General features: G+C 37.9%; 2 protein-coding genes and 1 long non-coding RNA gene across 10 annotated transcripts in view; 2 read left to right on the forward strand and 1 right to left on the reverse strand.

Moving 5' to 3' along the window:
• The window catches only part of ENTREP2 (endosomal transmembrane epsin interactor 2), a 102462-nt gene extending 99177 nt beyond the window's left edge, over positions 1 to 3285 (forward strand). For all 3 annotated transcript variants that reach the window (XM_068143983.1, XM_068143981.1, XM_068143982.1), the window contains one exon: positions 1086 to 3285. In XM_068143983.1, coding sequence (XP_068000084.1) covers positions 1086 to 1271 — 186 coding nt within the window. In that variant the 3' untranslated portion in view covers positions 1272 to 3285. The remainder of the gene's footprint in view (positions 1 to 1085) is intronic.
• APBA2 (amyloid beta precursor protein binding family A member 2) overlaps positions 2740 to 27940 on the reverse strand; it is an 82061-nt gene continuing 56860 nt past the window's right edge. For 2 of the 3 annotated variants that reach the window (XM_068143978.1, XM_068143979.1), the window contains exons 5-13: positions 24466 to 24611; positions 23116 to 23151; positions 21514 to 21600; positions 16288 to 16473; positions 13813 to 13992; positions 12065 to 12277; positions 11153 to 11272; positions 5426 to 5566; positions 2740 to 4035 (exon numbers count right to left, since the gene is read on the reverse strand). In XM_068143978.1, coding sequence (XP_068000079.1) covers positions 3964 to 4035; positions 5426 to 5566; positions 11153 to 11272; positions 12065 to 12277; positions 13813 to 13992; positions 16288 to 16473; positions 21514 to 21600; positions 23116 to 23151; positions 24466 to 24611 — 1181 coding nt within the window. In that variant the 3' untranslated portion in view covers positions 2740 to 3963. The remainder of the gene's footprint in view (positions 4036 to 5425; positions 5567 to 11152; positions 11273 to 12064; positions 12278 to 13812; positions 13993 to 16287; positions 16474 to 21513; positions 21601 to 23115; positions 23152 to 24465; positions 24612 to 27940) is intronic. The other variant, XM_068143980.1, reaches the window with a different exon arrangement.
• LOC137443865 (uncharacterized) overlaps positions 4869 to 27940 on the forward strand; it is a 70901-nt gene continuing 47829 nt past the window's right edge. For 3 of the 4 annotated variants that reach the window (XR_010988008.1, XR_010988009.1, XR_010988010.1), the window contains exons 1-5: positions 4869 to 5037; positions 13336 to 13464; positions 17881 to 17914; positions 19488 to 19629; positions 22979 to 23075. This is a non-coding gene — a long non-coding RNA (uncharacterized lncRNA). The remainder of the gene's footprint in view (positions 5038 to 13335; positions 13465 to 17880; positions 17915 to 19487; positions 19630 to 22978; positions 23076 to 27940) is intronic. The other variant, XR_010988011.1, reaches the window with a different exon arrangement.

The following is a 27940-nucleotide window of genomic DNA, read 5'->3' on the forward strand; positions in this document are numbered from 1 at the left end:
TAAGTCTGCTGATCCCTATGTGAAGGAAGTTGGCTAAATAAGTATTAAAATAGGATTTAATAACACTTAAACAGCATGTGAGAGGGTTTGATGTAGAGAAGGAAACATACAGCATTTAATAAAGCTTGCTGCAATATTGGGTTTGCTACCTATGAAATAGAACAAAGAAGGAGCACCATATCAGTCACTTCTGTAGTCATGTGGGTAACAAGCAGGACTACCATGGCATACTGAATAGACTGCCAGGATGGAATTGAATTTAAACATTTTTATTGCTTTACAAAATGTGCAGATCATTAAACCCTCAAGATTAGAAAGTTGAAAACTATTTTCTTTAAATTAAGGGGAAAAAAGCACATTATCACCCAAAACCCAAACAAAAAGACAGTATAGAAAATTTGAGTGCTTATGTAGATCATAAAACCAGAAACCAATGGCCCAATTGCTATCCTGTCTGGATTTCTTAGATCCAGGGAGGCATATGTTTTTTTCACATTAAAGAAATAATTTTAGTAGTTACTCTTTTCAGACAAAGTAAAACATTCTTAGTCAATGAAAATCCAGGGCGTCCCAGCAACCTCTTTACCAAGTCACAGAATTTTTGGTTAAAATAGTTATACAGTTCACATTTGTGAAGTTACTGTTTGATTCCCAGGCCTGCAAGGTTTTAGTTTTCACCCAGCCCTGGCAAAGCCATGAAGTAAAATATTCTCCTAAAAGAAACAGAGGAATTTAATTTGCTCCAAACTTACATTCATCAATTACAAGGCTGAGCCGCTGGCTATCCCACAGGTTTCCTTTTCATTGGTATAGAGAACAAACACTTGCACCTTTGCTGATGCAGCACTGCAGTGTGAGTTTGAGGCCTGATGACTTTTAAGCCTGACTGTGCCTTCCAGCAGGCAGTCCTGAGCCCTGACCAGTTTGAAGAATAGGAGAAGCAGGATGTCTACATAAAGGCACATCTGCTCTAGAGGGAGTTCCATCAGTAGATAAATAATACTTAGGGACTGAACCTTTTAAATGAAACCATTTCTTACCCTGCTTTCCCCACTTTTTCCATGTCCATTGCTTCTCTTCAACAGGTAATTACAAGTTCCCAGCAGAATGTGAATACCTCTAGAAAGCGACTTCAAGAAGATCTTCATCTTCAGAGCTGTGGTGCTCTAAGCTCTCCAGTTGCCTTCTTAAGTAGGTCCCACATCACTCGCAGTTCCGAGCGGGACAGGCCTCACAGTTTAATTGGAGTGTGCCGGGAGACCATCCTTTGAGAACGCTTGCAGGTATGTGATTCCAGCAAAGAGCAGTAAGGAAGAAACCAGGACTGGGAGAAATACAAGTAATGGATGACTTAACAAGGAAAAAGTGTCTTCCTTTGGAATTCCACTTTTTTCCAGCAGCAGGAGGAGAACACTTATTTTTCTGAATGTAAATTTCAGCCCTGATTTTTTCAAAATTTTAGCTGATTTACTAGTCATAACAAACATTTTCCCAACCACCATTCACTGTACTTAAAGAAATACTACTGATGCTGCCTGGCATTTCTTGCAAAGTATTGCAAACCCACCAGACACCTGCTGTACAACTTAAAGGTTGTATTTATTTAATGTACCTCAAAGTGTTTTAACTACCATCAGTGTTTTAATAAAAAGTACTTCCTGACTTTGCTTTTTTCCCATAACTGATTTGGATCGAAATATAAAGTTGATTCATATGCACATCCAGTGCTGCTTCTAACCCATTCTTCCAGTATCCTTCTTTCCAGGATAACTGATCTGTCCTATTAAAGCTGGCCCCCTCCCACCACAAATGCATTGCCCTTTTAAATTACAGTAATGGCTTCAGTGTGGTTTATGTTTGCTGTTTCTGAGTGCTCATGAGTAGCCTCTGCTGTTGAGAACTGACCTTTAAGTACTCTGGAAGTTGTGACCAAAAGATGCTTAATGAAATTCTGCATTTTCAAAAAGAATATTCCACAAACTTTTTACAAATGCCAACTGATAGAAAGTTAGATGAATTTTTATCTCAGAGCCTCGAACATTTTTTTCCAAAAGAATTGTTATTCTAATTAGTAGTTTTGATGACTGCGTTACTAAAATGTGTCCTTGTGGTTCTTGCTGCATTTATGATTCATTTAACATTGATCATAAAAAAACAATCAAAAAGTAAATATAATTGACACTGATTTGATTACCAGCATAAACACAGGTCTGCCAGCAACATCTTCCAGTGCAAGCTTCATCCTGGCTCTCCCAGAGGAAATTGGAAAGGCCTTAAACAAAAGGTTCTTATCAAGAACCTGCCACAGGTTGATGTTTCAGGGTTTTAATTTTTTGCTTGTCAGTAGCATTAGTTTCCATTTGTGGTTTAATCATGTACTGGTTTCATTTGTGTCACTCAGAGCTGGGCAGACACCCTGTGAAAAGGTCACAAAGGAATGTAGCTGAAGATGGGTAGTTTAAGTTTTAAAGAATCATCCGTTTTAATGTCTTTAATTATGGCATGCTTCTGTATTGATTTGAAGTTACAGTGACATTCAGTGGCAACGAGGTTTGCTAATTTAGCACACCTACTCTCAAGATAATAATGATACACCAATTCCTTATTCAAGAGATCAGTTTCTTTTAGAAAAAATAGTCTGTGACCTCTGCAACTGCACTTAGATGAAGAATTAAAGGATTGTCTACTTGGCTGTTGTATTACGTAAACTTACACCACAAACAAAATAAGCAAGCTTCCTTTATTATTTCGGATTTATTGGTGATGGTAGGTTAATTCTTTCCTAAGGTCAGTTGCATGCAACACACTACTCCTTGAAGTACAGTCATCTAAAGCTCTTTAGTTACTGCATGGTAAGGCTTCTTAAGTCACAGTGTATTTTCTTCAAGGTCTTGGCCAAAAACCCCAAAATCTAGACAAAAAGTTACACTAATTAACATTTATCTCATAAGGAATACAACTTTACTATCAAGTTTTTTATCTACACACATTCTAATACTGCTGATGGTGCTAGATTATTTGTCAAAACAATTTACAATCAGAACACATTGCCTTAGGAATAAGAATGCTTTATAAAAGACAGAAACAGGTAAGCATGGCTTTCCCATTTTGTGCCAACAGAAACAAAAAGGTAATACGCAAAAATGAAAGGAGAAAAACCCACCCAGCCCAACACATACATTACACAACCTGTGCAATAAGTTATCCATGAAGTAACTTTGTTAAATCATAAAAATCACAAGCATTAAAAATAAATATGTCTCTAAATAAATATTTTGATTTTAATCTTGTGGCAATTACTCTTTATTTAGCATATGAGACACCTGTTACATGTGTATGTTCACACCTTGCCAAAGAGGTTACACTTGTCATAACAATACCAAGTACTACAGTGGTTTTCTTTACATTAGAGTCTAAAAGGTTTAACTGCACGCATTCCTTTCCACTGAAATACCATGTATTCAGCACCAGTCCTAAGTTTATGCAAAGCCATCGGTATTGGGCCACTTCCTGTGCCTGGGATAAATTTTGTTGTACTTGAGGCAGCCATAACTTCCCCTATTGTCTTCTCTTTGCCATTTCCTGCAGTCTCATTCATCAAATACTCACATTCACCATGTTATCAAACAAGACAGACATACATACATCACTCCACATAGTTTACCAATAAATATGCTTTACATTTTATGAGAAAAGAGTTTAGAAGATGTTGCAAAATACTTAAATGTTTTACAAATATTTTTGTCAGTAATTATTGTCCTTGACCATCCTTCTCATCACTTTTTGGCAAAGAAATAGAAAGGAAGGAGAGAAAAGGCAGAGACACCTGTCTGTTCCTTTATTCGGAGTCCTCAGGTCAGCTTCAAAGCCTTTCATTCATACAAAATACAAAATCCTCTTCAGCTATGAGGGCTTCAGCTCTGATGGAATCATTTAGTTATTTTGCTGCAAGAGAGTTGCGTGCTAGATGTATAGGGGTGTCTCTTGCCCAGTCAGGAGCCTGAACATGGCAGCTGGCATAGTCTTCATGTGAATCTGTCAAGTGATTTACACAGAAATTAGCAGGATTGTTACTGGTTTAAAACAAACCCTGAGGCCAAACCTGCCTCTCCCAGTGGTGTAAGTGCATTTATTGTCCTCATTTCTATAGCTATGAATGTTACTAAAGTTTCTAGTTCCAATTTCTCTGGTTCTGACAAGCTGGTTTGCTGCCTTTACTTGTGTGTGTTTCAAATGACAATGACCGGATGCAACCTCATATAGCTTAAAAAGACACCTAAACACTTTCACACTTTCTGTTGTTAAACCCTCCTCCAATTACAGTCCTTAAAAAAGCAGTAGCACAAATCCAGAGCTCTGAAAAGAAAGATTATTAATTGAACTTAGATTTCTATCTTCCTTCCCTGTGGGAATGTCATTTCAATAGTATTTTCTCCTCATTGGAGCTTGACCTTCTGAACACACAACTCGGGACTTTATCACCTGATACTTAACTGCCACTCAAGAGTTTGGTGGAGTGGGTTCTCTCATGGCTAGTGTATTTAATGAAGTTCTTTCCACAAGGAGTAACAAGATTCAAGGCATCAGGTAATCAGTGTATCAAAACTGTAGTAACGTCTGTCAGTACCAATCGGATCACTCAAGTGGAAGAATGGTAAACTGGTAATACAAACCCTCACCAGCCATATGCTGCCCTGGTATTTTGGTATCTTTTATGCTGAAAAATAAGGTTCATACTGTCCTCATATCTGGTGTGAGATGTTACACAGCAAAGAGGCTGCTTACCATAAAGGCTTTGGGGTTCTACTGAAATCAACAGCTTTGTTCCTGCCAATGTGAACATACTCTTTTATTATTTTTCTAGTATCATTTTCCACAAGGAAGCCTTTGATTTTTGCCAAGAAACTAGTGGAAGATCTGCCCAGGGTTGTGTATGATACCACCACTAAATTCAGTAGGGATTCTGACAAACTGGAGTATCTTGTTGAGGCATTGCTGATTTCTCTAAAAGTATTGCAGAGAGGTGTCTTAACCAAGGTAAGTTGGAAATTAAATTACTAAAATATCAGTTGGAATCTTACAGCCCTCTGAATATTGATTTATTTCTATGGCAGATTCTGTGGTGATAAGCTGACACATTTTCATAGCTAACATGATTGAGCTGTTTCTTCCTTTAATAGAGTGGTTTAATTCAAACAGGAGGTTGAATATTCAGAATCATGTCAGGAACTCTTGAAAACAAGTGAAAATATGCAGTGAATGTGCATCTAACTGTTCAAAAACTGTTCTGTTAATTTTTTGTTACTAGTGCTCAAGTCCAGTTTAGTGGGGTGGTGGTTTTAATGCTAAGTTCAGCCACTTTTCAACTGAAACATACATTCCTTCAACAGGCTTTTAATTCCTTGATAAAGTATTTTTTTCTTACCTCTCCCACTGAATTAGACAACGCTTGCACTATCTTCTCATGGGCAGTAGCAACAACACTTTGTCCGTTGATCTCAATAATACGATGTCCTACTCTCACCCCTCCTCTCTCAGCTATTCCACCTCGCATCAAGCTGCAAATCTACCAAGAGAAAGAGCAGTTTATTTTGAAGTTTAGAAATGTCATAATGTAGCAGTTACTAGGATTTAATGATGAGTGGTGACACTCTAAGGCTTCCAAAAATTACTGCAGAAAGCATTAAGCAGTACTGTGAGGTTTTAAGTATTGGGTGGTTGTTGTTTTGTTGGTGTGGGTTTTCTCCAAAATTTATGCAAATTACAGTTTCTATTTTCATCCTTATGGGCTGGGACTATAAAAACACCTGACACAGTGGTACAGACAATCAACCATGCAGAAGTGGAGTTAGGGTTGAAGAGAAGATTAATTGTACTGTTGGTATAGAAGTTATTTTTAAATCTTTGACGGTGCCATCTGGACTCTTTCAGCAATGTACTACTTTATTCTTCCTGGCTAACAGGAAAATGGGGGCTTTGAGCAACCTGATTTAGTGAAAATGACAGGGGGGTTGGACTAGATGACCTTTAAAGGTGTTTTCCACCCAAACTTTTCCATGAGTCTTATGAAATGTGCAACTTCTTGTTTCTTTTTGCAGGCTATTGTCAGAATAGTGAAGTATGACAATTTGTTTCCCAGGCCTCATTCAGGTTAGAAAAAGGGCACTCTGCTCTCTAGAGCCACTGGTTTTCTCCATGTTCTACAGTGCTGCTGGCCACAGCAAGTTTAGGATGGAGGATGCAAGCCAGGCCACTGTTTCAAGAGCCAGCTGCAGGTACCAGTAAGGCTAGGCAAAAGTTGTGATTTTTTTATGCCCTCATACAATAGAGGAAAATTCAGCAAGAACATAGTCCTAGCAGACACTGCTACTTAAATTTATTCTGAGGCTGCCACATGCATAGTGTACAAGCCAAAAGAAAAATCCCAATCCAGTATATGAGATTTAAAGATATTTCCTCCTCAGTAATGCCTGTGCTGCAACAGGGCTATCCCTGACAGACCAGACAGTTGTGTAGTAGATAGAAATTGTCGGTAAATCATTTCAGAAGACAACTCATGCAGCACATGAGGCAGATAATATATACCTTGAATCTCTGGAGCAATGCTTAGCAGTGCTAAGATTTAACTATTGTTTACTGAGAAAAAACTGTTCCTGGAGGAGAATAAATGAGTGCAAGAGCATCCAGTGATGGCTGTTTCTTAGTTACTGTTGTGGTTGGAATCACATGCTGAGAATTTTTATTTGCTGGGATCTAGTAGTTTGCTCAGTGTGGTAAGATGCATCCCAGTGAGTTTGTAATCTAATTTAGACACAGTACGTGAGGAGATGGCCAAACTGGAATGTGCCAAAGGTGAAATATTCTGTGGTTGACCAGAATCTTTTCTGGATGATACTAGCAGTTTCCTTTCAGTGGCTCTTCACAAATAATGCTGTAAAAAATGAAACCCCTTTTTACTCAAAGTTCAGGCTATCCGGTATGGGGAACAAAAATGCATGGTTGTTATTTTGTTTTAAAAGGCCTTTCTTAGCCTTCTGAAAAAACTTCATTCTGCAGAGAGAAAGACTTCTCTTCCACCACACATCTTTGTGGCTGAGTTTTACCTACTCATAAAAGTATGGTTCATAAAGTACATCTGATGGGCATTTATGGATAGCAGCACCATCAGGACCTTTCACAGAACTGCAGCTTGAATTTCAGTCATGTATGAAAAACTATTTTGCAAGTAAATATTATTCACAGTATAAAAGAAAATACAGAGACAGTACCAACAGCTGAAAGAAAAGCTTTCAGAGCAAATGGAAATGTGACCTCACACCCCACTGACATAAAGGAAAAGATAATGGCTTGCATTACTGTCCAGAGCATCTTTTATTTTGTGGATCTTGAAGCACTTTTTATCATCACCATCAGTGAATTTTTTCTTCCTAATAGCTTCAGGGGTAGGAAGTAGTCTCGTATATTCATTCAAGAATTGGATTCCTCTCCAGGGAAAGGAGTCAACTTCCTTTTTATGAGCACTATTTTAGAAGAGAAACAGACACAGAGCCCAGGTGCCTCTGTCTAGCCTCACAGATCCTGTTAAGCTAGAGACAGAGTGAAATATACTGCACTTAATGCACACATTTATGTGGCTCCTGTTAGTACAAATGTCTGACTTAGAGCAGCCTTAAGTTTCATTTCCAGCCAGTGGAGCTATGGAAGATTCAGTTGGAAAGTTTAAGATGAGTAGTACCACTAATTAAATGTGTTTCTGTTCAGCCAGTATTGTTTAGCCTGTTAGATTTGTTGACCATTGTGAGAGCAGTAGTACTATTAAATGAAACATGATGGATCTGGATCTTCCTGTAAGCAAGAGCTTATACTCTGTGTGGTCTGTAAACTGAAGAAAACAAACAAACCAACATCCAAACACCACCATAACAGAGAACACCCCAGGTGTAAACTATACTGGTTCAATCCATTCAGCTGTGACAGATTCTGGAATCCTAGACAAGCTGCAGTGCACCAAATAGGAAACTTTGGCAGCTTCACAATCAGTTTTATTGCAGCTGCCCACTGCGTAGCAAAACACGAAGGGCAGGGCAAGGCAAAGTAACTTTATTCTGTTTTAATGCCTTAAATGCAACCTATTAAATCAGGTTTCTCCTCATCTCACTCCTGTATTACTCTGTTTAAACCCTGTATTTTTTTTTCCTAGACAGTTTAAATAAATATAAACAGGGGTAAGGAAGAAAGAATAAACTGCCTACATTCTACCACACGCTACTGTATTTTTAGCTAGAATTCCACTAGGCTGGGGATGGGGTGCCTAACACTCCTCACAGAAAGCATCCAAGCTCTAGACTGAAGTGGTGCATTATCAGCAGTAAAAACACAACTGGTAATACACAGATTTTAATCTAGGAAACAAGATACAAAGGGGACCACTGGTATTTAAATACCATGATTTCAAAAGTGTAATGTTTTTCACAAGAAGGCTGATGAGTCCCTTTATGTTCACCCCACATTACACAACAGTCACCCTTGTTTCAGATGCATGCACCGTGTTTCTCCTGAATGGTTCACTAATGCTCCACTTTATGCTGTTGTGCTGCTCCCTAACTAAAGCTCCCAAAATCTGGCACTAGTGCTTCATGAAGCACAACTTCAGGATCTTAATTAATTAAACAATACTATATACACAAAAAACACAGTCACCTGCAGCAGCCCTGCCTCTGCATCTTCCTGATAGCATGTGGAAGCCCATGCCAGTTCAGAAAGTGCTTTTATATGCCCAGGTTGTTGATGGCTACTCACTAATACACCAGCTGTACATCCTGCAGAGGTTAAGATGGAACCGCCACAAAACCGCTGTTGGAAGAGGCACTAGGTGCACACATAACCAGGTAATGGCATAGCATTAGGGCCATGTGATTATACCCCCTCTGGCAAACTACTGATTTACTGATGCTAAGCCAACAATAAGGATATCATTTCTGAACCCTGTAATAATTTGTAACAACTGCTGGCAAGTACAAAACAGCTTTTTGAAGTTCGGTGTCAGACTACCATGAGATGTAATTTGTAGAGTTAATTTTCAAATGTTAAGGGTTTATCAGAGGAAGGATTTACAGGCCCAGCAGCATGTCCATGTAGTAGCCTAACAAAAAGATGTTAATCTCTCCTTTTTGTTCATTGACATTTGTATTGAAACACATCAATGAAATGTATTACAAGGCTTTCCTTTTTTGTTCTCTGAGAAGGATCTGTATGCTAAATTTGGTAAACTGCCTTAACTGGAATTAATTATGACCATCTAGTGTAGTGAATATGACAGATGCCCAGTAGATGGAGTGAGCCTTCTCTGAAAGAGAACAACCTCAGCAGTTACTCAAATAAGGCTCCAGTTATACAGGAAATGATTAGTCAGGACAAGATAGATTGTCCCACAGAGTCCACAACTGCCTCTGTCCATGTGCGGACATGATATGCTGCTTCTAATCTACCTCGTCCTGATCATTTTCCCCAGCCTTGACCTAACATCCAGCAATGCAGAGAGAGGCCTCCTAGAAGAATTAACTTATAAACACACTGCAGTATTGCTCATTATTCCTCAAAATACATTTCTTTCTTTTATCACAACACCTGCTGAACGTACTAGATTTACAAAGGACAGTAATTAGTAATGTAGCATTGTAAGATGTTCTTAGCACACTCTCTGAGATCCTGTAAAACCAGATCCCATCCCTTTCATCCTTTTTAATACCAAGATTTGGGATTTGCTGACAGAGACTGAACTACCAGCAGTAACCATACCCACTTTACACATAGGGCAGAAAAGAGTTAAGCACAGGCAAAGTGGTACAGAAATGTGTCACACACCTAATCTGTCTTGGTTTGGTTTTGAGTTGTTTTTTGTGTTTTTTTCAGACCTCTCTCAAGTATCAGAACATTAATCCTGCTTCTAAAGGACATTCCCCCTGGGGTAGGTATCACTTCAGAGTGCTTCCACCTGGACCCAGGCTTGTAGCAGTTTCCTTTTTATCAGTCTCTGCTGTGACCACAACATGGCAGGAAAAACTTAGGTACAATAATACCTTAGAGATGGCTAGCAGAGCTGGAAGTCTACTAATGAGCCATCCGTTTGCTAAAGCACAGTATAAAAGCCATCAACCATACCCTACAGAGTTATCTGCTACTCTTCCAAGGGTGGCAAACAGAAATCTGGCAACTTCAACTGATGAATTTCACAAAACAGGGAACCAGAGCCCACAGTCCTTTGTGGTGTGGTTTTCTGTGTGAGCAGCCCGATTTATTTATTTTTTTCATAGGCTGGAGGAAAAGGAGATGGTGATGGTCCTGCACTACAGGCAGTCCCTAATGCTAGTATCAGCCACCAGAAAGGCCAGGTGACTACCTGACCTAGTTGTGTTGCAAGTTTGGTTTGGACAGGTATAGGAAAATGGCTTGGGAAGGGAACTGAGACGAAGACCCTGAGCTGCACTGTTACCTGCCACATTCATTCTCCTGCTTGCTACTGCTATTACAGGAAAACTGCAGCATGCAGAGAAGGCATACTTGAGCAGCAACTTACAGAATTACTTGTAGTGAGGGGTGTTTAATGCCTTTGCCCACTACCATATGATCCAAATAAATTACACACAGCATTAAAAAAAATATTAAAAAAAAATCACAGTCTTAGCAAGTGTGTGCTCCAAATTTAAAAGGGAGAAACAGGATCAGATCTGGCACTCTAATGACAGAGTTGTATGTGAATTAGCTGATCCAGGTACTGCACCAAGCAATCTGGCCCTGTAAATCTTATGGTTGTATTCTGCAGGAAAAACCCTCAAGAATGGCAGTAGTTGTTCTCCTGGGAATGTAATTTTACATTCTATTATTCAGAAACATAGTATCATAGTATCGGTCAGGGTTGGAAGGGACCACAAGGATCATCTAGTTCCACCCCCCCCGCCATGGGCATGACTCTAAGACTCTGGTTAATTAAAGTATTGCAGGACAAAAAAGTGAGATCACATGTAAGGATTTTTTCAGTACCTCAGTGTGTTTCTTGAAGTTATAAAAGAAAAGGAAAAATAATACAAAAAAGAAAAAAAGAAAAAGAAAAAAGAAGACAAACCCCAAACAATCACTGAACACAGAAACTTACAATTCCATTCTGTACACTGAAGCCCAGCTGGTATTTTAAGTCTGGCCGTTTTATGAGGACAGTAGTGACAGGAGGACAGCTGACAATGTTCAGTTTGACTTGTGTCTGATTCTTAAGACCCTGTAAGATATTCCAAAAGATATTTCTGAAATTGATTTTATTTTGCTCTAGCATTACTGGTTTCCTAATTGCAAGAGTGTAAAGCAGCTGAATTGAGAAGGAACAGCTAGAGTTAATAGAAATCTGTTGTTAACTTAAGAGATTAATTTCTTTGTTTTGGCCCCCATTTGGCCAAAAAACACATATCAAAACTTTGCCTTTAATTACCTTAGAAACTTTAAGAAAGTTTTCAACACAATTCAAAACTAACTCCTGCTTGTCCTTCTGGCTATTTCACCTCCTGCTGCTGCTCTTGGTACATCTGCACAGATACTAGATTTAGTCTGAGTGGTTAAAAAGTACACATTCAGAGATTCCATCATGCCTGGGGAATCTCCATATACTCACCTAATCTGTCATGCAGTCTACTAGCCTCCATCCATTTAATCTACATAGAGCCTAAAGAAGCATAGTTGGTTTTAATCCTCAGATTTTAATTTGAAGGCTGTGAGGAAGCCTGAAACTTTGAAGATAGCCTAGTAATTTATTTAGGCAAGTTTTTCACACCTGACCCTGTTTGTTACAGTCCAGTAACAAAACTTTTACAAAGTCCATTTAAATTTTCCAGCCCTAACTTTCTGTACATTACCACCCCTGAAGCTCTGTTTTTAATTCTGCTTTTTGACAATGACAGATGATTATTTTTTTTTTCAGTGATACGCAAAATCCTATCTGCTGGAAATCTACAAGGTCAGAATATTACCCCTCTGCTGGCATACAATATACAGCATATAGTTGTTAAGTTTGGAGTACCTTTATGATCCCTTGGCATGTTGCAAGAGGTAGACCAACTAAACTGGTCCCATTAATGGACATAATCTGGTCTCCAATGCTTAGTTTTCCTGAGCGAGCTGCAGGGCCTCCATTCATCATGTTAGCCAGGATAACAGTAGGGAGAATGGATCCCCATCCAGATTCCACAATCACTACCCCAAGAATTTCTCCCTTCTGTTTTTCTAGCTGGAGCTGAAATCAAAAGGGAAAGGAAGCAAACAACAAAAAAGGTTTTTTTTTCTTTGATTCATCTAAATTTGAGCACTAGCATCTCAGTTGTTCTTGAATAACACATACTACAACAAGAATTCTATTCTTTGCTATTTTGGTAGTAGCATGACCTCAAAAATGCTGTTAAAATGGTGTAACACACCTCTGTCTTTTCACGGGTATCCTCCATTTGTTTGTTGAAGGTCATATAGGTCCTCGTAATAAGCAAAAAAATAACACATTGGTTAAGGCTACAGAAAGTGTTGGAACTGAACACCAAATGAATGAATGCTAAAGGAGTTTTTATCCTTCTTGGAACCTGGCAATTAGGGAAGGCTGTAACATTTTGTGGCTAAGGCTATGCCTGGAACTCAAGCTTGAGTTCAGCTCCACTTCTGCCATCATTGCTCAGTTTTTTTATCTCAGGATTTGTCTGTCCTTATATTCAGACAGGGATCTCTTGGTTATTATAGTTGTTGTTATCGCTAACATTTTTATTATTGACATTACTGAGTATGTTTATGCCTGGCATGTTGATCCCAGATCCCTGATATGCTGATGTAGTGTATACAATGACTTCTCCTCAAATATGGTGATGTTAACTGTTCAGTAATCATAGCATCTTTTACAGAAGAGGAGTAAGAGATTAAGGGGAGAACAAAATACCAGGCATTATTTTCTTTCAAATGTAGAAGGGCAGGAGCATCCATATTCAGGGGAATCACCAAAGCCATCTGACTTTTGCTGAAGCTACCTATCAAGGCTTTGAACCAAGCAATATGGCACAACTCTGTCATCATTCAAACATTCATAAACTGATTAGAAACAAAGATGCCATAAAAAATAATGACCTTTCTAATCGCTCTGAAATGTGACATGTTTGTATTTTCCTGCTCAGATTCCAAGTTAAACCAAGATATGCTCATCTGAATTTTCCCTTGTTTGCTGCAACAGAAATATTTTGTCATGCTTATATGCACTGGAAGACACTTTTTGATAGCTAATGACTACACATCAAATCATAATTCCTCTGTCTGCAGGTACAGGTGAAAAGGGAAATTCTTGCCCTTTTGTGCATTGGGAGTGTGAAACTCCATTTCATGTCACAGTTTTGCTAGTGTTCTCCTAGGGGAAGAGAAACTGGCCTGGAATCACAGTCCTTGTGTCCAGTAAGTAAGCAATCACAACATCCATTAAAATTGATTGTTACCTCTCTGTATCAATACACTGGTAAAACACAAAACCACCTTACACTGTGTACAGTGAATAGCACAGAGCTTATCCGTATCAGCTGTACATGTATTTTATTACTTTTTTTCATCAATAGAAGCAGAAAGTCCCTGAAAATGAAAGCATTCTAAAAACTTACAAAGCTGATTTTAGTAGCACAGTATTGATGAAACAACATATGTTGAGATGTAAACTCATCCTTAAAATGCCAAAAGATATTTCCAAGAGAACTACATTCCTCTGAACAAAATGAATCAGTCTAAAATGAAATTCCAAAACCAGTTTACCTCTTTGCAGTTTTCTGAATTGGAAAAGTGGATGAGATCATCATTGTACATCTCTTGGGTATTGATGATGTCACTGTATTCTTTCTGACTGAGATCCTCTGGGTTAATTCCATTGGCCCTTAAAAACTCTTGGTAAGCCACACTGAAAGCCTGACCAATTGACTGAGCTATCAGCTGTGCCTAGAATGTAGAATACAACACAACTCAGAGGAAGGACTGATAAAATTTACCACTGAAATAATAAGAAATTACAGAGACTGGATTTTAAGATCAACTCAAAACAAAGGATCCTGCAAAGCTGCTATATTAGTATGAATATAAAGTCATTTTAAGGTCAGCTGTAAAGAAAGGAGCCACAATCAAACCGCAAACTCCATTTAAAAGCCCTGCTGATCTTCTTTCATCAGTACATTGCAGTAGCAAGCAGCCATATGCTATCTGTGTACCACTTCCAACAAACACTGGAGAGTTCTGGCTTTGTACCAATACGGAACACAGCTTACAGAAAAGACTGTCAATAAATCCTGGTTCTGATCACAGCATATTTGCAGAATGATGAGAGTACAGACACTCTGCTTACACATGCCTTCAGAGACATGTATGCACTGGTAATTTTGGTTGTCCTGTCACCTGCTGCTTCTCCATCTTGGTTTCATAGGACTGAAAACACTGCTTCAAACAACCCATCTGTTCTTCTATTACTGCCATGATACCTGTCTCATATTCCCAGCAAACCAGCACAGCCTTACTTATCTGCACTGCACATCTACAGTAGCTATTGCCACTAACACCTTGACTAGCAATGTCAGGGATGCTTTAAAGAAAGCAGCGGGAGCCATGATTGTATGTTAAGAACAACTCTTCAAAATTCTCCACGTCTTCATTAATTTTTGCAGCATTTATCTGTGCATTTGTTTTACTACAGTATGCACTGGGCTGCATAATGTGTACAATTAAAGAAACATTGCAGTGACTGCTATTTGCATGTGTCAAAAATGTAGCTGTATTAGAAAGAAATCTACAGAAATTCACAACGATGATGATGATAACAGCTCTGCATGTGCGGCATACTGCAAAACTCATCTAATGAAAGACATACTGAACTGCCATAAAATGTACTTCCTTATTCCACTGGATGGCACTGGAACACAGAAAGACACAGGTGGAGAGAAGTAGAAGGAATTCCTGTCAACTTTTTCTCCACTTGATGGTTTTTTTTTTTTTACTTTTCCTAGTCTGAGTTTGCTGCAGCTCACAGAATGCCACACTGAGTTCTGTCTGTTTGTGATTTTCAGGTATTGTATTCTGTCATCAGGGAATATAAGTAACTCCCAGTGCCCTGAGGAGGAGTTAATTGCACCTTACAACATAACTCCCTAAAAATACTACCACACAAACCTATAAAACTACTCTAGAAATACAACTTGCTTTCTTAGACAGTAGGTACATGCATTATAAACGCACAGGGTTTTCTGGACAACATTATACATCTAAATCTTCTTGCAGTCTACCTTTCAGATACAGTGTTGGCTTTGATAAAAGGTGGGTTTCTTATTTGTGCTGCAGTACACAAAAGCACCCATGACCAATTGCTCTTTCATCTTTTAAAACAGATTTTTAAATCTTATCAATACACCAAGAGGTCTGTAGTAGTACAGGAGTTATCAAGAACATTTTTAATATTGTTCCATTATTGAAATTGATTGCTAGTCCCTACTGATTTTTTTTGATCTCCAGTGCCATTACTTTCTTTGAAGGTAGTCCTTCACTTTCATCTGCATTCTGTGTTCTCATACACAATGTGTCTAGCTGTCATTTTCTATTATATTACTGTTAGTAACAACCAGTTATCACATCTTAATTTCATCTCTAGGTTTTTATGGATGCTTATGAAAGTCTTCAGCATTACATACAACTTAGGAGTAATGATATAATCAAGATGCTTGAAAAGGTGACCCCACCAAAGCAGTGGCAGAGCTGAAAGAGAGGTCTGAGAACAATCCCAGGGTAGCACTCTAAACTTTAGACAATGTAATTTCTCTTTTACAGACTAAATTACTTAGAAGTCATGAAAATGATTGCTTAGCTCAAAAAAAATGCAACCTGTGAGTGAGACCTGATGAACAGAAGACAAATATGGACAAAAATGGCTACTGTTTCCACAGATACCTGTATAGAATAGAATACAACAGAATTAACCAGGTTGGAAAAGAACTTTGAGATCATCGAGTCCAACCTATCATCCAACACTATCCAATCAACTAACCCATGGCACCAAGTGCCCCATCCAGTCTCTTCCTGAACATCTCTTCTTCTAACATCCAGCCTAAACCTCCCCTGGCACAACTTGAGACTGTGTAGCTTCTATCAGAAAAGATTACTGACAACAAAAATTCATTCAAGAAATTAGATGTAACTTCAGACTTTCTCTAAGTAACATATATTGTTTAAATAAATTTAATTCCATTTACTTACATCTTCTGATTCAAAAACATGGCATATCATTTTGTACTGCTTCTTTCCTTCCTGGGCACCAGGTGTTGTTTCAATACAGTCTTGGGAAGCTGATCTCGGCATGCGGCGTCGGGCCATTAAAACCACAATGTTCCCAATATCGGCAATGTAGGAGATTGTGCGCAGCGCATGGTCCATCATTGTTTCCTACAGAGAGCAAAGACATAGAAAGTCATTATTCATACCCACTGTTATTCTACAAATGTTGCATCTCCCCTCTCCTTCATGGCCTATTGCTTGAGAATGATAAATGCCACAGACATTTTCAATGGGCCCAGATCTGGCATTCCCTAGCCAATCAATGTGCCGCAATTCCAACTGAAGATATAACAGCTGTTCAAGAAACCCGCCTTGATGGAAGTTTTGTTTGCACAAACATGGCTGCTACTGTACAGCAACCATAAAGATCTATACTTCTGTTGTGTTAACATTTTCATGCTGTGCGAAAAGCACATTTCCTATTTGTTTTGGTTTTGCTGAACAAAGCAGAGGCATTACACAATGACAGAACAGGTTTAGGGTAGTCCTATCTGTGTGAGAAGATGTTATAATTTTCCAATTGTTTTTAAGTCACATAACGACAATCGTATCTAAGGTAATACTTTCTCATATACTCATGTACTTCCTTTGTCTGCTATGAAGGCAGGATTTCACCTTCTCTGTTGGCAGAACTTTTAATGCTCTTTTCTGGCTACCTACGTACTTCAGAGCAGTTTTGGTGGAGCTGGTCTAGTGTCAGTGCTAACAGTCAAAATCTCATTACAGTCAGTATCATTTGGCTGCCAATTTAGTTGTGTGGCGAGAACTCAATTCAGATGCTGCCTGTTAGAAAGATTTTAAGCCTGTCCAAGCTTCATCCTAAGGAACATTTCTTACATAAGAGCACACGAAGAGAACTAAATAATAAAAGCCTCTCCCTCAAATCCCTGAGCTCTGCATCCTTTTAATTACTTTAGCCTTTTAAACTCTTGACTTTACTTTCTGTCTTTAGCAGGGAAATCCCAGTCTACGACTTGCCAGTTTTTTTTTTCCTCACAGTAATATATTCAGTGGCTTTAAGTAACTATTGAGCTGTCTTGGAGAAATGAAAACCGAGTGCCTGTTTGTAGTCAGAGAAGGCTATGTTGTCACAAAACTTGTTTTATTTCAGATACTACTATTTTCTCTCCAGTTCATGTTTCTATCATTTGTTTCTTACATAAAAGAGCAATGAGGTCTTAGAAGCAGGAACCTCCAATGATGTAAGTTTCTGTGCACCACTCTATATGAACTTGTAGGAAGTGTTATGATTTCTGAATTCAGCATCAAGTACAACTGAATTAATGTGGCTCAACAGCAAGCAGCCTGATTTTCATTAAAAGTTTTCTGTATGTAAAGTAATCTGTTTTTAATAATGTATGTGACATTGGAATCTGATATACAGACAGAATAACATACTTGTTTGTACTACTGGCTTAGATAATTTTTTGTTCAAGATACTCTAAAGAAACCCTGATTTATCTCTCTTTTTTTTTTTTTAATAAACACACATAAAATTGCCACAACTTTTCACAGGAAGGCATGTCACTGTAGAAGCTCTTCTGCAATGGTAAGATGCTTTTGTGTTTCAAACAAGAGTTGTAGGAATCCTCATGCAATCAGGTTACGATTGACTGCACTTCCCTTAAGTGCCTTGAAAAAAACACACCACTGTTACCAAAGTATGTGTAGAATTATAGAGAGGAACAAAGGTAGTAATAACTTCTGTTAGTAATGCTCATATGGTAGATAGTTTGACAGCTTAGACAAAATCTTAGAAAAAGTTTCCTAGCTATAAGGACCCACAGAAGCCATAAAATGGTATTTTAAAGCAGTGTTGGTTGACATTTCTTCTTGAGGAGACGTTAAAGAAGTGTGTGCTGTTCATCACTGTGAACTCTGTTGGAAACAACCAGAAGCATAATCAAACTTGCTGAGGATCCTCCCCACACTGCCTCAGCAGCTAAAAACATCACCAAATTCTGCCTGAATTGGAATTAAAAAAAGCAACACACAACCTTCTTATTGATTCAATTTGGTTTGGTTTACTTTGTGGTATCTCTTAGTTTTAAGTCAGTAAATTGCTTTCTGGCGTCTATATTATCTTTGGGATTTGACTAAGGCTGGGGTTGTCTCTGCTTTTTGCCTCTGCTTGGATACATACATGGATATTTCTAAGGTGAAGGAAGGAAAAGTAACTACAGATTTGTTGTTTGTGGTGTTTGGGTATTTTTAATTAAGAAGGCCTTTTGGGGATGACTAATAGCCTCCTTGCTCTGTCTATAGTAACAGGGTTTCCCTTGATATCTGATCCTTCAAAATTACATATAATATGTTATGAAATATCATCATTTACATAGCAGCAGCTATATATATATATAAACAACTAGGTATTTGTTTACCATTAGTTGGAAAATCTCCATGGCCTAAGAGAGGAAGATGATTCCTAAAGCTGACAAGAGTAACTAAGAATTTCAGTACAATTTAATTTGACACAGAAAAATATAATTATTGTTTCTTGGCACCACCTGTTTAACTAAAGAGAATCACTACCCACAGAATTATTGTAACCATTCTTCTCAGGCTTGAAATGAAATGTTCTATTCTTATCCCTAAATGATGAAAAGTGATAATGGTTAAGAGAAGGTTTGGCTTACTCATGAACTGGTTTTTCCTTTCTCATTCCAGGTTCCATTCCATTCTATTTTCCTTTACCAGCATTACAATTTCATTCTCCTCCTTTGTTACTCTGTCATGAATCCCTCAAGCTCTGTCTGCTTCTCGATTATTACCTTCATCCCTTCTCTAGTCCCATCCATTCCAGCCTTGTTTACCTAATATTTGTCTTTCCACATTCATCCTCTCAATTTACCTTTTTCAAACCCTCTTGTTCCATCTTCTGTCCAGATTCACCCTTTCTCAGAATCTCCCATCCTTTCTAAGGAACTCTTTTGGAATCTTGTCCCTATTGAAACCCAAAGAACACCTGAAGAAGGAGAGACTGAGCATTTTTCTAAGCTTTAAAGCGATGTAGTCCCATGGGAGTGTGAATTGGAAAGCCTAATGAGTCAGACAATTTTATGGAACCAGACGCTCTGCACATCCACATTTGTGACCCCTGTATCTTTCCTTTTCTCTGCTAGTTTTCCCAGTTGCTTTACTCCCAGCTTGTCTACACTGAATGAGCAAGAAGATGGGTGAGGCTGCTGCGGTATTTCTGCTACTCTCATGCGCTGACTGTGAGCCCCATAAAGCTCAGGGAAGACTCGTGCTCATATGAAGCAGGCATGTGGCCAAACCAAGGTTGCTTCTGTCACATATACTAAACAGATGGTCAGCTTGGGCTGAATGCACTCAGTAGCTAAATGCATAAGCAACTAAAAATTGGTGGGGTGCCATTTCCTAGCGTTGCTGAGGGCTAGAGAATCACCAGAGCTGGCTCTGTTCCAGCATGGCAATACCCTTTACTGGTGCTACTTGGCACTTTGAACCATGCTGCATGTCATTTTTTAACAGAGTATTTTACATTTTTAAATCAGCTCCTACAGCATGTGAGCTATACAACACTACAGATGGGTTAAAACATGTCTGGCACACTGCAGAAATAGGGTTCATATAATTGATAAAGCCATGAAAGAACAGATTGTCTCTGCCAGCTGCCACACTAGCTGAAATAAACCTATGGTAATTATACCAGTCAGGAAACATCACTAGCACTGAAAAATATTACCAAGCCCAAAATGGAAAAGCAATTCAACTGCAGTGCTTAAAAGTCATAGGAGTAAGTCTATTACAGCTCTCTGAAAGACACACGGAGGGGGGGACAACAAAAAAAAGGGCAAAGCAAAAAACCCAGGGTAGATGCCAGAGAGCCTGTGATTATAGTAATTTGCAGCACTGCAATTTTCATCTAGTAGCCAGCTCACACTAGACACTGTTCCTCATGGTGCCTTACATGTTATGTTGCTAGAAATCTCAGGGGAGTCAGAATAAGATAGCAGTTGCATTGACAAAGTGTTTATGGCCAGCCTCAAAGGACTTCCTTATTTTTAAAAAGGGTAGTGTTCAGCTGAAATGCTGAACTGGTTAAAGAAGGGAAAGAGTGACTTCCACTAAGACTAATCCTTACTCAGCAAAGAGACCTTGTCCGCCATACTGTGCTGTAGCTGTACATGTACCGTAGCTGTTCATTTGCCAATAGCTGTCTGCAGTTATCTTTACACTGATTACTAGCATTCCATTTTCTGCTAATGCAAAAAGTAGTCATAAGCTTTGACAGTAGACTCCATGGGTGACACAAATTTACCATGAGGTCAAAGAAAGGCTGAGCAAGGACAAATAGTTAGATCATAACTGATGATGATGAAATGGATGAAATGCAGAATCAAGACAATTTATGGATGGCAGACTGTAAATAGTGCTGCCCATATTAGATGTGGCTCCATCTCTTGGGAGTTTTAGTGGCATGTTAAGGACATCTGCCTATGTTAAAAAGAATACATTTCCTGGAGATACTATCACTACCCTCACATTAGAAGATAGCAACGCTCTCAAATTTCCAGAAGAAGTAGGTTCCTCATGGTTTGCATTGTTACAAATTATATGCCAATTGAAAACAAAATTAAATCCTAAATGTAGTGTGTTACATTTATCTTGACTGAAATATCTCCTGTAGTTTCAGCTTATTTCTACAATTAAACATATTTCTGACCTTTGATCTTCTACACCAAGATACAAGTTCAATAACCATTTTCTCTTTCATCTTCCATCAGAGTATGGTAGCTCAGATGTTATTTATGGAAAAATTTGAGGTAGAATGTCCAGATAGGAATAGCTTAGTCAAAGCAGAAATAACTTCCCATTGGGCCATAAATTTGGGTACTGAAACTATTTTAGGGAATCAGTGTACATGCATTCTAAAAGGCTCCCAAATATTTTCCTGATCAGAATTATGGATCCCAGCAATATGCAGACATTTTCCAATACATCAAACAAGCAAAACTGGTGACAGTATTACTACATTGGCAGGTGGCGAGTGTAACAGCAGTACCAGATCTAACACTGCTCTTTCTGAATATTCTTGCAACAGTGAAGTTATCCAAATTTAGTAAAGTTTTGCACTAATAATGTAAGAATGCAGTTTAACTCAACCTTATTCTTGACACTTACCTGTGTGTCTGCATTTAAAACTTTGATTCTCTGTGTGGATATGAACAGATCTACTTCAGTCAAGGCCTGGGAATCTCCCTCTGAAGTCTAAAAGACAGATACTTTGTTACAAAGGGAATTTTAATCTCCTCTTTAGAATGACAAATTCACTGATCCCGCATAATGTGATGTGAGGCAATTGCACTGTTAAACCACTACAAAGACAGATATTCAAAGGTGTTTCTAAATACATGCAAAGAATGCATTTATTGCATAGAAAGAGTGAAGCATACTCTGATTATGTGGGTAAGAGTGAATTTTCAGAGCCTGGGACTGACAGTTCAAGTACAAATTCTATTTATAGCCAGAAGAGGAGAAAGACTATGGCTGCTTCTTCCCCACTGTCTCATTAATGCACGTAAGTTCTTAAGGCACCAAAGCTGAGAAAGTGGGAGAGCTGAGAAAGTGACATACTCCCCATCAACTGCTCTTGCTATCTTTAGTGCAAGCTGGTGCTCATCAGTACTGTGGTGGGGTTTAGGGTTTTTTAGATGTTTTGTTTGTTTTTTCTTGAAAATAAGATCTGAATGCTGAACTAATATTCCTCTCATATGACAGAAAGTCATAAGCTGACTTTTAGACATCAAATGAGCACTGCTCACTAGGGAAACAGTTCCATATCTCTGTGATATTCCATATCACAGAGCAAACCAGATTATGGGGTAATGCCACATGGTTTCCTAAGTTTAAGTGCTGGCTCTGCCCACATGAGAAAAACTGAGAGGAAGTGGCAAAGCCGCTGCTACCTCTCAATGAAGCTTACCTAATACTTAAGTTCCAGAAGGAACCTATTTATTCCTCTAGGTTGCTTGTCCACAGTGCAGTTTTGCAACTGGTACTTAGTGGCCAGAATCAAATGGTCACATTCTATCACCCTTTGCTAAAGGCAGTTATCAGTCTCCAGGTCAGAGACTGGTTCTTTGATGAAACAGTGCAAGGAAGAAGGATGCTTTTTTCTGTAGTTATAAAGCCTTTGCTATGCCTATAATTCACTCAGATTAATTTTATTTGAAGTAAGTCTCATCTGGCAAAATACAAAGCAAGCATATACTATGGCATTGCTTTCATCCAAGACCATTACAAAGAGCAATACTCATTTTAGTGATATTTTCCTCAACTGTATTTAGTTAACTGAAGTAAAATTTCTAACTGAATGAAATGTCTCCTTTATGAATTGTTCCACCTACTACCTGCTGAATTTATTTGTTTTAAAATACTGACAATAATTTAATACAGGCACAGGATATACATCTTACTATTTAGATTAATAAAAAGAGGCATTACATAAAAATATATGCATCTCCTGGGTAACATTGACTGTGTATCTGGACTAAATAAATCACAGGAATTCAACACAAGAAGAGCAGCAGACAGGCACTCCAGCAAATGAACAATGAAGAAAATGAGTTCATTTTGTTCCACCCAGGGTTCTACTACTTAAAAAAGAAGAAACCCAAATGACAACTTTATGAGGACCCATAATGAAAGACACAACACTCCATGGAGGATAAGTACAACAAAAAGTAAGTAAACATTAGCATTCAAGAAAAACAGTTTACACACCGCTTTTTTCTTGATTTTAGCCGCCTTTTGCATCCTCTGAGGAGTAGCATAAAAAAAGAATGCAGACAGATGTACACACAAAAAAAGAGAAAAGACAGTGTGGGAAGTCAGGAAAACCTTTTGACTGTGAATCCGAACTGTTAAGAATTTGAGGGCAGTAGCAGAAGGATGTGCAAGAAAGACTTTTTTACATCTTATGCATTTCTCAAGCATAATTAGATGTAATGGCATTATGCACATTTTTGATTGACTACAAAAAAATTGGTACCAGAGAGTGTTGTCTGTTAAGAGCTGCTCATAGCATTTATCCTGCTAAGGATATGGCAGTTTAAAAGGACAGTCCATGCACTATTTTAACGTGAGGTTTTCAATCCATATTAATCATGTCTAATTGTGGAACAAACCTAAATTCAAGCACTCTTCCATGACTTTCTAAAGTTGTTAAGTATGCCTGACAGATTAGGATCACTATTAACACATAAAACAGTTTTTAGAGAGTTAACTGCAATCAGCAATTACTTACTACTTGAAACATCACAATATGCTAAACTGAAAAGTTTGGAATGTTTAAGGAACTAGACCTGTCTTGCCTTCCATCTGCTTCTAAATGCTAAATCAATCATCAATTAGGACATTCTCTTGCTAAGTAAATTATTTTCCCAAACTTGTTTTGTTAAAAAATATAGTAACAAATTAAATATTTCCTTGACTAAGCACATACTTTTCATAATTAGCATTTAAATCTTCCTCTTTCTAACCATGTGTTTATTCAGATGAGGTATTTACAGCAGATTCACAAAAAAAAATGCAGAAGAAAAATCTACTTGAATTATTAACCAAAACCCCCTTTTATTACACAGCTGTATGAAGCAGTCAGTGCTACATTATTTACGCAGAAATTGTCCACCAAGTAATACCAAATCCAAACACAATAGTAACAAATCTTCTTGTCTTAAAAGTAATAATTCAATATATTGAGAGAAATCTTCACAATTTGTAGAAAGTTTGAGAAATAAATAAGATAAAAGGAAAACCAGAGCCAAACAAATATCCTTTGCTTTGACAATGGAGTATTTCCTAATTGCAATCTACAATTTGTCCTTAATACCTGAAATCTTAATACAGTTTCTGAACAATTTTGAACAGACTCTGCAATAAGTTGGAATTTTGTTCCTCAGAGATGCTGTATGAATTTTCATTATAACCACTGGAAACTCACGATGTTTACAGTATGATGTCTGTACTCATCTAAGTGCATTTTAGAACAGATATGAGCTACAGATCTGGTCCTGTTAGAGATCAACTGTCAGAGGATCAGTGAGTATTCTATGAACCAGAATAATTCCCTACCTTAACACGGCTCACTGCCTCTTGGGCCTGCATCATCCTTATGTTTTTAGAAGGGTTGCGCTCAGAGAGCAGCTGTGTAGAGCCCAGGTAATTGGCCGCAAATATGATTCCATCAATGAGGTCTTCAGGTTCACAAGGTCCTGGAACTGACATGAGATGAGACATTTACAGTTACTGCCTCTCAGAAGTAGAGAGATGAGAAATTGAATAAAGGACATTGACACTTGAACGAGCTTTCTAATACATTTTCTAATAGGAAACAGGTGAAGGAATCCAGTGCAAAATAAATTATGTTTTCCCCTATAATTTTTTTCCCAAAAAAACATATTAACCAAACATGAAATATTTAAAACATTCCATAATGGTCTGACTGTGGAATTCTAGAGGAAAATCAGTGGTAATTTTTTTTCCACATTGGAATTATTTGCAAGTTGCAGAAATGCTGACAGGTCCCTTCATCGTAACTTTTTTACTGTTTCTATGTATGACTGTTACAGTGCATGAGCTAAACTTCTGTTTGGATACATTTTCACATTTTGTGAGATGTTTGTGGAAGCACAGAATCCCCAGACATTATCTCTGGCACAGATACTGATAAGCAACGGGCACAAAGGTGTGCTCTGTTTTGGCAAAAGTCCATGAAACTTAACAATTAAGAAAGTTTAGGAAACAAGTGGAGTAGGCATCCTGATGCTTTTTATTCATGTGTAAGGCCTGAATTCAGATAGAAAAATACAGTTTCTGGGCTGGTATAAACTGAGAGCTGAGAAACGTGTTTTGGTACAGGAGTTCACTAAAACATTCACAGTCTAACTGATGGCATCTGCAGAACAGGTCATACAGCCTTTTCCTCTGAAAGCAGAGAAATCACAGAAAGCAGTGGTGGAAAAGGATCACATGGGAAAAGTATGAAAAATGTCATGTTGAAGAAGAGAGGAAAAGAGTGGAACTTACAAACATACTAATATTTTTTTTAAATTTTAGCCTTCTTCAAGAAAACCTTTACATACACTTAGTATTAATTACACAGTGACTTTGGTGAGAGTCACAGAATGCCAAGGATTGGAAGGGACCTCCCGAGATAATTGAGTCAAACCCCCCTGCTGAAGCAGGATCCACTAGGGCAGGTCACACAGGAACACATCTAGATGGGTTTTGGAAGTCTCCAGAGAAGAAGACTCCACAACCTCTCTTATATTTTGGAAGTTGTTCCCTTCCAAGGATGAAAAAGAGGGGGTAGAGAGAACAGAATAAAGGATAATATTTTTATATCATACTGGGTCTATGCTTACCATCCTCTTGATTCAGTTGTTATGCTTTACATCTAGTTTGACTGAGTCAACAGTAAAGAACAGTCATTCCTGAGTTTGGCTGAATTCTTGACAGTGAATATTTTCTGCTCCTCAAATTTTCTCTGAGCTGTATCAACTTGCCAAGCTGCTCAGACATTTTTTTTTGACGTACAGAAATGTCATGTGTGAGGAAAAAAAAAATGACACTGAAGGGAGATGCTAGTTTAAAAAATAAATAAATGAAAAGCTTTCTTGTTCATTGGGAAGCTACTGATTTATAATGTCACTGAAACTCTTCACGAAGGCCAAATCTTTCAATACCTGAAAAACCCATTCTTATTCTTACAGCACTAATTCACTGAATGAAAACAAGGCAATCAAAAGCCCACAAGAACTCCACTTACTGTATCTGTTCCTCCTTGCTTACAGGCTTGCATCATTACATTTTTCAGCAGACAGCTGATTTAATCTGATCTGGTATCTATTTTGAAGATGCTATTCATATGTCTTTTCAGGCCTAAAACTTAATCGTGTATTGTTGTGCTTTCTTCAGCATGCAACAACATATTTATGTGGTATCATATTGAGATCTTGCTTCAAGGTTAGCAAAGAGGGAAATTAACTAAAGATGTGGATTTAATGTTAAGTTAGCAAAACCCAATTAGCTACCTGCATCAACACGCTCACTAAAAATTAAAGTCGCTTTAGTTTTGTTTTCCTTCACTCATTTCAGGCTAAGTAAATCATGCTATATTAAATCAAGGTTACTTTAAATCTGAAGTATGCTTACCCACATAATGCTTAAATCAGTTTAATTAACCTCCTTCAACAGTTAATTTAGATTGATTTTCTTGAAATATTTTGTGAGTCTGAGGACAAGTTAAATTGCAGTTCTTGGTACAAGGTCTAGTGCAATCATTATTACATCAAGCAAAGACAAAAATGCTAAGTCTGTGGGATTTATCAACAGAAATGGCTGTACTAGTTATTTAAAACACATTAGCCCCTTAACCTACTTCCTTTCCATCCCAAAAACTCTGGTTGAATTCAGGAAGGCTTGTTTTCAATTATTTTCAACAATGTTGAATTTAGCCCACTTCTGGTTATATTGGTGCTTTGTACATCATTGTGCAAGACATTTTTGGCTTGATTTCCAAGTCATATACAGGCTACGTCAAAGGCACTTTCTTTTCAAAGACATGTTTAGAGATCTGTTTTTACCTGTACGTTCCTAGCACCTCTGAGCATGACATGGTAATCTCTACTGTATCTTACCGGTCTGTGGAATGAATGAATGTTACAAAGGAAACAACAAGTTCTTCTCAAGTCTTGGCTGTTTGGTGACAGCAATAGTGTTTTTAACTAATTAGTCTGAAATACCTTTTGAACATGAAAATAATCTAGGGCTTTTAGCAATTTTTAGAATGCTAATTTGATTTATTTGGATACTTTAATGATTGGGTGAGTTCTGGTTGGATGTGGTTTCATCATCTCTTCCTAGCTTTGAAAGTGATTTTTTGCAGAATCATTATACTAGCAACAAATTCTGCAGTAGCATGTATAAAACAGCAATATGTATAAAATGCTCCTAGGAACAGTTAACACAGAAAACACAAGCAAACAAGCACAAAAAGCACACTGGGCAGTAAACATCTTCAACATTAATCTCCCATCATAAAGGAAACAGTCAGGTAAACCAAGACATCTGTTGGAAGAGTCTTGAGAATTGTCAGGTCAAATTGGGTCACCTGAGTGTTTTTTTCCCTTATCTCTGGCTGCTTTAAATAATGTAAAAACACAGACATAGCTGAGGTCCCAGCTCATCAGAGCACTTAAGCATGCCCTTGACTGTAAGCATGGGTAAGGCTCACTGATGAGGAAAGGAAGAAGAGAGTATCAGATGAAACCTGAAGATCAGTTCAGTATGAACAAAGATTGGAACTGTGTGTGGAGTATGAGTGCTTAAACATTAGGCAACTGTTTCTAAAATTCTATCTCTAAATGCCTTATCGATGTCATCAAGATTACTTGGGTTTCTGCTAATGTTTTGATGCAACAAGTATAAAGATATATCTAGGCTACACAGACTAGGTCTGAACATTTTTATATTAACTTATCTCGTATATATAAAATAAGAAAGCAAATTCAGCATGATTATTTGGAACACATTTTTATCTTTATCT

Source organism: Melanerpes formicivorus, unplaced genomic scaffold (genome assembly GCF_026170545.1).
Source record: "Melanerpes formicivorus ecotype bairdi unplaced genomic scaffold, bMelFor1.0.p_v2 SCAF_10, whole genome shotgun sequence".
Lineage (NCBI taxonomy): Eukaryota > Metazoa > Chordata > Aves > Piciformes > Picidae > Melanerpes > Melanerpes formicivorus.